The sequence below is a fragment of the Scyliorhinus torazame genome, chromosome 6 (genome assembly GCF_047496885.1).
Source record: "Scyliorhinus torazame isolate Kashiwa2021f chromosome 6, sScyTor2.1, whole genome shotgun sequence".
Lineage (NCBI taxonomy): Eukaryota > Metazoa > Chordata > Chondrichthyes > Carcharhiniformes > Scyliorhinidae > Scyliorhinus > Scyliorhinus torazame.
Window position 1 is genome coordinate 315,653,329 of NC_092712.1, and position 9,188 is coordinate 315,662,516.

Consider the following 9,188-nt stretch of genomic DNA (forward strand, 5'->3'; position numbering starts at 1 on the left):
CAGGCCTGGAGGGCCGAAGGGCCTGTTCCTGTGCTGTACTGTTCTTTGTTTTTAATTGGAGGGTGCTCAATCTATGTTGGGCGCCCCGCTAACACTGCTATTGCTTCTGATCGCTATGAAGAAGTGAATGATGTGACTTTGTGCTGTCAGATAGTACAGAAAGAAGCATTTTAATCCTGTGCTGGGAAAAGCCACAATTCCAGGTTTATAATAAATTCACCCATTTTATGTCATTGGAAGAACGTTGACCATTCTGCCCAAAGTTATGTAATCAAGCATTTTGGGGAGGGGGGCAGTGGAGACGTGGAGATATTCACTGCGGTATGGACTAAAAACCAAATGCAATATCTTACAATATTTACAGATACTAATTCCTTTTGTGATCGTGATGTGTGCATTCGAAGGTATTCAAGTTTCAACTCGTTTGTCATCAAACAGGTACGCTAAATTATGTATAAAATAGGCAATTGTTTATGAAGTACTTTTTGAAATGTCGCTGAAATACATTGCCAGTGAATCGTTAACATCTTTTCTCGTGTTCTTTCCCAATAGTCTATTTCTCATTGTGCTTGTAATCTCCGACATCATGGCTTTGGTGAGTTGCTGATGATACATAAATGATCAAACCTGGGGTTGAAGTTACGACGTTGAATAATGCGAATTTAAACCTGCTCGGCAACGCTCCCCTTCTGCTTGGGCTAATGTGTGATAAGGTGTTGCAATTTCTAGTGTGAGGACAATTTATCATAGAATCATAGAATTTACAGTGCAGATGGAGGCCATTCGGCCCATCGAATCTGCACCGGCCCGAGGGAAGAACACCCCACCTAAGCCCACACCTCCACCCTATCCCTGTAACCCAGTAACCCCACCTAACCTTTTTTGGACACTAAGGGGCAATTTAGCATGGCCACTCCACTTAACCAGCACATCTTTGGACTGTGGGAGGAAACCGGAGCACCCGGAGGAAACCCACACAGACACGGGGAGAATGTACAGACTCCGCACAGTGACCCAAGCCGGGAATCAAACCAGGGTCCCTGACCCTGTGAAGCAACAGTGCTAGCCACTGTGCTACCGTGCCGCCCTTCCAAAGAAGTTGGACCCAAATGCTGTTTAACCCCCCCCCCCCCAATCCCATTCTGCTGAAGTAACGTTACACTCAAATTTCCTGCAAATTGCATTAAAATATGGCCAGACAGAAAATTGTTGGAAATCAGTGTTAAACAAACAGAAGTTTTAAAAGCAGGGTCTGATTAAGATATTGCGCTCATTTGGAACAAGTCTTTTAACTTTTTGCAAAGCATGGTAATTTTTAGTCATTGTTCTGAATCTGCTTTCACAGCATTTCTTTTTCCTGGTGAAAGACTATGGAAGCTGGCTCGACATTGGAACAAGGTATATCAATCCTTTTTATTTCTCTCCAGAAACACAGACCATATTTTCTGGCACTTGGAGCACAGGAAACCGGGGGGGCATGGTTAACGCTATCAATCTGGTGGGGCGGGGCCTGATAGAGCCATCTATAAAGGGCACCCTGATCTCTGTTCAAAATTAGTTGCCCCACCTCCCCCCACGGACATGGAAGACCACCCCACAAGTATCAGGGTATCATCCCCCACACCACAGAGGTATTAGGGATCATTTTTCTCCCATCAAACCCCAGACCCCCCATTTGGAGTAGGTTTACTCCCCTGCCAGAGCTCCCTTGACAATGACCCCCCCTTGGTACTGCCAGAGAGCAAACCCCAGCCTTGGCCCTTAACCCCCAGAGCCTCCAGGTACCTACGCAACGTGGTCATCGCGACTGGTTTTAGTTTCCGAAAACCAGGAGTGAGTTGCTCCAGCGTGACGGCAACACGCCAAGGCCGGAGGATTCAAGATGGCCAGGCGCAAATCCCGTTTTAGTCCTCTCACGTGATTTAACGGCCATAATGGGATTCGCGCCGGGCGGGGCCGCTAGATCCCGTCGAGTAGGTATTGATATATCTGTATGTATGTACATACACATATAAGAATTATATTCATGCAGAAACACACATTGTTTTGTGAGATACACATCATCAAATCTTTCAGAGGAGGAACTTCAGTTTCACCTCTCTTGATTCCCATGCACACCCCTTGCCACAGCAATGTTCTGCTACACTATTATAAACATTGGCAGAAAAATGTCTGCAACACTGAGGATTTAACCTCACAGTAGTCAGTTGAATCTGTCAAAGAGGCTGGTTGTTTGTCAAATTTAGCGTGCTGTAACACGAACCTTAACCAAGCTTACTTTAATTGCTGACAATTCATCTGTGTAAGTGGAGTCATGCCAGGAGCACTGAAGGGGGAGTGGATTGCCCGTCTTGGATTTTGCACAAGTCTCCGTATGAATAGAGCATAAGTTGGTTCTAACAAATTATCCAATCTCTCTGAAAGTGACCAAGATTTTAAATGTTGCTCAGTATGGTGTTCATTTTTCATCGCTGCTTTCATCATCATGGCTGCACCTAGTATACCCTGGATAAGGTATCAAAAAATGTTAACATTCCAAATGAAAGTACTCATCCAGTTGTCTAAATATGACCTTTCTATCCTTATTGATCTTCCAGTTTGCAATATCCTGGAGCAAAAGCTTTGTCATAATTGCTCGCAACGTTTCGCTCCCCATCTGAATTAATGAGAGACTATCATTTTCTATTTTTAGGTTTCCCAGTTAATTAAACCCTTGAGTTGAAATGTGGCCCTTTCTGCACCTTGGAGCTATCTATGGTGTTGATTCCTCCAGCAAGCACAATAACAGCACTTCAATCACAGGGATTTAATTAGTCAGGAAAGGTGACGGCCTGCGGTCGCGACAGTCCTGGCTTATTCCTCCTGTTCTATTCTTATCCAATTCCCTCCTTTTGCAGTTGCATCTGACTTAACCACACTCTCCCATAGCCCACTGTCACCCTTCCACGGGCCGTTCTCCGCTGATGTTAATCTGAAACCATAAGAATTGCCAGCAGGAATGTGACTCCAGTTTCGCGGAAATAGAACGGTTGAGACAGCAATGACTTGCTTTTATGTTGCACCTCTAACATAGCAAAAAGTCCCAAATCACGTCAGAGGAGCGTTATCAAACAGGATTTGACACCGAGCCACAGAAGGAAACTTTAGGATAGCTGACTCAAAGATTGGTCAAAGCGATAGGGTTGTAAGGAGCGAATTACAAGAGAATCGAGAGGCAGAGGGTAATCAAGTCCACGAACTTTGCAAACAGCGCTATTATCATACCCCACCTCAGGAACACCAATAAAAGTTGTTTTTGGCAACTGGATTAAGAGTCAGTATGTTTAACAACTGCTATGTACGTTAACAACACCTTCAAGGCCAACACTGCCCAAAAAGCTGGTAAAATTTTATCAGGTAAATATGGATATAATATTGACTTTGGCCAGTTGTGTAGAATGGGCAATATCCAATCAGCTGCCTGTTATACCTTTCCTAGTTTTCATTTATAAAGCCTTCAGATTCAAAATCGTCCAAGATCCCGCATATACTCCCATTTTAATTTTGTAGATTTTGGTGAAAAACATATCGCATATTTTCTTCTAGGACTGTACATTGGACATCTTTGGGTATTGTGCAGATGGGAGGAAACGGCTCACCAACTCATTTTTTTCTCCTGGGATCACTTGCCCAGAAGGTCATGAGTCATATGGGGCGGCACGGTAGCACAGTGGTTACCACAGTTGCGTCACAACTCCAGGGTCCCAGGTTCGATTCTCGGCTTGGGTCACTGTCCGTGCGGAGTCTGCACGTTCTCCCCGTGTCTGCGTGGGCTTCCTCCGGGTGCTCAGATTTCCTCCCACAGTCCAAAGACGTGCAGGTTAGGTGGATTGGTCATGATAAATTGTGCTAACCACTGTGCTACCGTGCTGCCCCTAGGGAAGGAAATGTGCCATCCTTACCTGATCTGGCCCACATGTGACTCCATTCCACACAGCGATGTGGTTGAACCTTAAATGCCCTCGGGGATGGGCAATAAATGCTGGTCCAACCAGCGACGCCCACATCCCAGGAACGAATAAACAAACAAAAGAAATCTTCCCGCTCAAGGTGTTTGCCGCCTATCAGTCTGTGGCTGCTCACTACATGTGAGGTGTGGAATTCCGTGTGTGAGCACTGTTTGGCTGAGTCCACTCCTGGGAATATCCACACGTGAACAGGGTCTCGGGACCACAATCCAAAGTAAGAACCCTGACTTGTTTTTTGGCCCTTTCCGTAGCTCTGTAATACGGAGGCCATTTGAAGAACCGCCAACATCGCCCCAACAAATGCCCAGTAACAGCACAAAAACGAGTGGACCTGGCATCATCCTGCTCTTTTCGACTCGGGTCAGGTGTTACATTTATGCCTGCAGCCATCAAGGAGCCTCAACCATAATGTCGGCTTATGTTCGCCAAGCAACTGAACTGGGTGTGAATAGATTGGTAAAAAGCAGTTATTATCAACCTACAGTTGATTTTGGGGGCATTATTAACTCTGGTTCCTGCACTGATGACACACGTGGCTTCATAACTAACTGAGTAGGTCTAGGTGGATACGTCTGCAAAGGCAGAGCTGATTCCGATTTCAAGGTCGACTGTGATTTTCACATCATGTTTATAGTTCTGGGTCCTCTGCTGTTTGTGATTTTCATTAATGACTTGGATGAGGGAGTTGAAGGGTGGGTCAGTAAATTTGCAGACGATACGAAGATTGGTGGAGTTGTGGATAGTAAGGAGGGCTGTTGTCGGCTGCAAAGAGACATAGATAGGATGCAGAGCTGGGCTGAGAAGTGGCAGATGGAGTTTAACCCTGAAAAGTGTGAGGTTGTCCATTTTGGAAGGACAAATATGAATGCGGAATATAGGGTTAACGGTAGAGTTCTTGGCAATGTGGAGGAGCAGAGAGATCTTGGGGTCTATGTTCATACATCTTTGAAAGTTGCCACTCAAGTGGATAGAGCTGTGAAGAAGGCCTATGGTGTGCTCGCGTTCATTAACAGAGGGATTGAATTTAGGAGCCGTGAGGTGATGATGCAGCTGTACAAAACTTTGGTAAGGCCACATTTGGAGTATTGTGTACAGTTTTGGTCGCCTCATTTTAGGAAGGATGTGGAAGCTTTGGAAAAGGTGCAAAGAAGATTTACCAGGATGTTGCCTGGAATGGAGAGTAGGTCTTATGAGGAAAGGTTGAGGGTGCTAGGCCTTTTCTCATTAAAACGGAGAAGGATGAGGGGCGACTTGATAGAGGTTTATAAGATGATCAGGGGAATAGATAGAGTAGACAGTCAGAGACTTTTTCCCCGGGTGGAACAAACCATTACAAGGGGACATAAATTTAAGGTGAAAGGTGGAAGATATAGGAGGGATATCAGAGGTAGGTTATTTACCCAGAGAGTAGTGGGGGCATGGAATGCACTGCCTGTGGAAGTAGTTGAGTCGGAAACATTAGGGACCTTCAAGCAGCTATTGGATAGGTACATGGATTACGGTAAAATTATATAGTGTAGATTTATTTGTTCTCAAGGGCAGCACGGTAGCATTGTGGATAGCACAATTGCTTCACAGCTCCAGGGTCCCAGGTTCGATTCCGGCTTGGGTCACTGTCTGTGCGGAGTCTGCGTGTCTGCGTGGGTTTCCTCCGGGTGCTCCGGTTTCCTCCCACAGTCCAAAGATGTGCCGGTTAGGTGAATTGGCCAATGATAAATTGCCCTTAATGTCCAAATTGCCCTTGGTGTTGGGTGGAGGTGTTGAGTTTGGGTAGGGTGCTCTTTCCAAGAGCCGGTGCAGACTCAAGGGGCCGAATGGCCTCCTTCTGCACTGTAAATTCAATGATAATCTATGATTAATCTAAGACAAAGGTTCGGCACAACATCGTGGGCCGAAGGGCCTGTTCTGTGCTGTATTTTCTATGTTCTATGTATGTTCTATATTATATGTTTACATTCAAGTAAAAAGCTTGGGTTGTTTAAAAACATGTCTGGAGTGACCCACAGAGTCTACCTTTGCATCTGCCGTGGTTCATTCAGAATAAAAGTGTGAATACCAAACGTGATGTTACCCGTACCCCTAACACCCGAGTCGCATCCCTCAACTCTCAAATTTAACTTTTGAAAGCTGGAACCTGTGACAATGCTGCTCATTCTTAGTCTGGTTCTTCAGGGAGACAGTGGGTTTTCCGCCTTCATCAACCTCTACTTAAGTATAACAACCAAAATCTACCCTGTGTTCAGAACTGTAGGACGAGATCCGGCAAACTGCTGTCAACATGCAGAACTCGCAAACAGTAATTTTTATAAAAATGTTTCTGGTCTGGCAGACAACAGAGATCTTCCAAATTCAAGAGGGAAAAATCCCAGTGGGTCCATCAAGTGTGCGACCTTTTAAGCAGCAGAATGTGCAGGGAGACCTTTTAACATAAAGGCTGCAAGTGCCAAAGTGTTGATACCTCATTTGGGCAGTGATGAAACTCTGTTTTTATGTATGTGGAGTTTGGACCACTTTCAATAAGGGAGGCAGATCCTACCCAGAGTAGTTGACTTCATATCGTTTAGCCAGTATTCATTCTCCACATTGCCTATAAAACCCACAACAGAAATCAGATTTGCTAGCTCGAGTTCAAAAACAATTTTGACTCCTCAACTTATGAAAAATGAATTAATTAATTGATCTTTCCTTTGTTACAGCATCAGTCATTATGTCATTGTGATGTCGATGACCATTTTCCTCATGTTCCTGAGCCGCTTGGCTGAGACCCTGACTACCTGGAGAATCAGACTTCAAGAGAAAATTAAGCATCATTTCACATAATTGTTGAGTAACACGGATGTTTAAACAGGATTTGCAATGGGATACTGTATTTTGGCTTAGATTAAGACAGTAACGTAGTCTACCACTGATCACACAAGCCCTCTGTCCGAACCCTCTTGGTCTAGGAGATGGTATTATCAACTGGATACATGAGATAGTTATCCTAGCAGCAGAATATGACCAGAGGTTTGTAGTCATGTTGTTTTTAATACCAATCAGATGCAAAATTACATGATCATGCAGTGATCTCGAACGTGACATTGTGAGTACTGAAAACAACGTCAATTACCAGATCTTGATGACTCTACTGCAAACCAACTTTAATCTGGCTTTGGAAGATTTGAATCTGAAGTAAGCAAAACTTGGCGTAGGCAATTCTTTCACAATTAACTATATTTACAGCAAATGAAAAGTGTACCAGGACATTGGTGTGCCATTTTCAGCTGGATTAAACCTTCTCCAGTTTTATATATGTGTTTGGCTGCGTATTTTTTTTTTTCATAACAGTACAGGAAGTTCATAGAATCACAGAATTTACAATGCCATTCAGCCCATCAAGTCTGCACGGGCCCTTGGAAAGAGCAACCTACCCAAGCCCACACCTCCACCTTTACCCCGTAACCCCACCCAACCTTTTTTGGACAGAAAGGGGAATTTATCATGGCCAATCCACCTAACCTGCACATCTTTAGACTTGTGGGAGGAAACCGGAGCACCCGGAGGAAACCCACGCACACACGGGGAGAACGTGCAGACTCCGCACAGACAGTGACCCAGCGGGGAATCGAACCTGGGACCCTGGTGCTGTGAAGCAACTGTGCTAACCACTATGCTATCGTGCGACCCCAAGTTAATGGTCAGAACCAAAAGCTGACACTGTAATTAAAAGGCCAAGGGATCAAGGTTGCGGGTGATCTACCAGATTGAAAATTTGAAAATCTGGAAAGGAAACACTAAGTTAAAGAGACAAAAGAAGGGCTGAAATGGGAAAGGCGTTGGAAGGGTTACTGTGATACCTGCTGTTATTTTTTTCTGATTAAAGTTCTTATATTTGCACTTATTTTAATTTGGTACAATGGAATTTATGCTAGTTGCTGCTCTTTATTCAAACATGCTGTATCAGGTGAATTTCACGGGTGTGGCAGTATAAATAGCACCACAACTTTCACATGCCTGGCGTCACTTTTTAATTAAATGGTATTAACGTTGATGCCGTGTTGACATAACTCTCACCATTAAATGCATGCATTAAACAGGCATATGTGGTTGCTGAAATTTTTGTGCGGGTGCAATGTAATGACCAAATGTGGCCTTCACTGTAATGTTACATTTTATATCCATAATTGTCACTGTAATGAGATTTTTCACTCCATCCAGAATGCCTGAAGTTTTCATAGTCACGGTTTGAATATGCTGCACACAACTTGAATATTTATGGACTTTGTTATGCAATGTGTGTGACCCAGATTTTTATGTAATATGTGTTCTCCATCATGATCTGCTGAATAGAATACAAAGAATGGGAAATGGGTCTACGGCATCTCATCCTTGTGGCATGTTAATTCTCTATTCAGCGTCTAGTTAAATTTTAAAAGGACCGGATAATGTTTATCTCTCTTGCCTTATTATCTACCTTTAAGTAAATAAATATTTTTCTGACACCTGCTCTAAATTGATTATTGATTTATACCCTCTGATCTTTCTGACCATCGATAGTGTGAAATAATAGCTTGGGCTAAACTTAACCTGTCATTTCAACTTTTATAAGATGCAGTCGTGACACTTAAATTTCTTTTAATCTTCTCTTTTAAGCTCACCCCCTTCACAGTGGGCGTCTGTTTTGGCTGCTCTTTTTCATTGATAAAAACAGAAAATGCTGGAAATACTTGACAGAGCCTGGCAGCGTGCATGGAGAGAGAAACGATATGAATGCTTCAGATCGCTAACCTTTTGTCAGAACCTAATGCAGGCCATCGACCTGAAACTTTAACTTCGTTTTTCTTCTGACCCGCTGAGCATTTCCAGCATTTTTCTATTTTTACTTTCAAAATTTACAGCAACAGCAGTATTTTGCTTCTGTGCCATTTCATTTAATGCAAGTTTATTTTTTCGCCTTGGTGGCAAGCTCAACGGTATTCTGAGTGACCTGTGACGATTGCAGTGTAAAGCTTTGGCCTAGCTACTGGGTAACTTTCACTACAGCAGACAGCCAGTCGATAAGCACTAGTTTCCTGACCACACAATGAAAATGACTCCTGTGCTTGACTGGCATGTTAGATATTCTAGTTCTCCAGAGAGAGAGTTTTTAAAAAATTGATTCAGCACATTGTCATTGGAATGCAGAACTCATTCCCTACGGAC

General features: G+C 43.7%; 1 protein-coding gene across 6 annotated transcripts in view; it reads left to right on the plus strand.

The window, feature by feature from the left end:
- Positions 1-8,488, plus strand: part of pign (phosphatidylinositol glycan anchor biosynthesis, class N) — a 154,570-nt gene extending 146,082 nt beyond the window's left edge. For 4 of the 6 annotated variants that reach the window (XM_072510117.1, XM_072510118.1, XM_072510114.1 and 1 more), the window contains exons 26-29: positions 365-438; positions 553-595; positions 1,346-1,398; positions 4,259-4,702. In XM_072510117.1, the coding sequence (XP_072366218.1) occupies positions 365-438; positions 553-595; positions 1,346-1,398; positions 4,259-4,559 (471 nt within the window). In that variant the 3' untranslated portion in view covers positions 4,560-4,702. Of the gene's footprint in view, positions 1-364; positions 439-552; positions 596-1,345; positions 1,399-4,258; positions 4,703-6,703 lie in introns of those variants that run through there. The other 2 variants (XM_072510119.1, XM_072510120.1) reach the window with 1 other exon arrangement.
- The last annotated feature ends 700 nt before the right edge of the window (positions 8,489-9,188 follow it).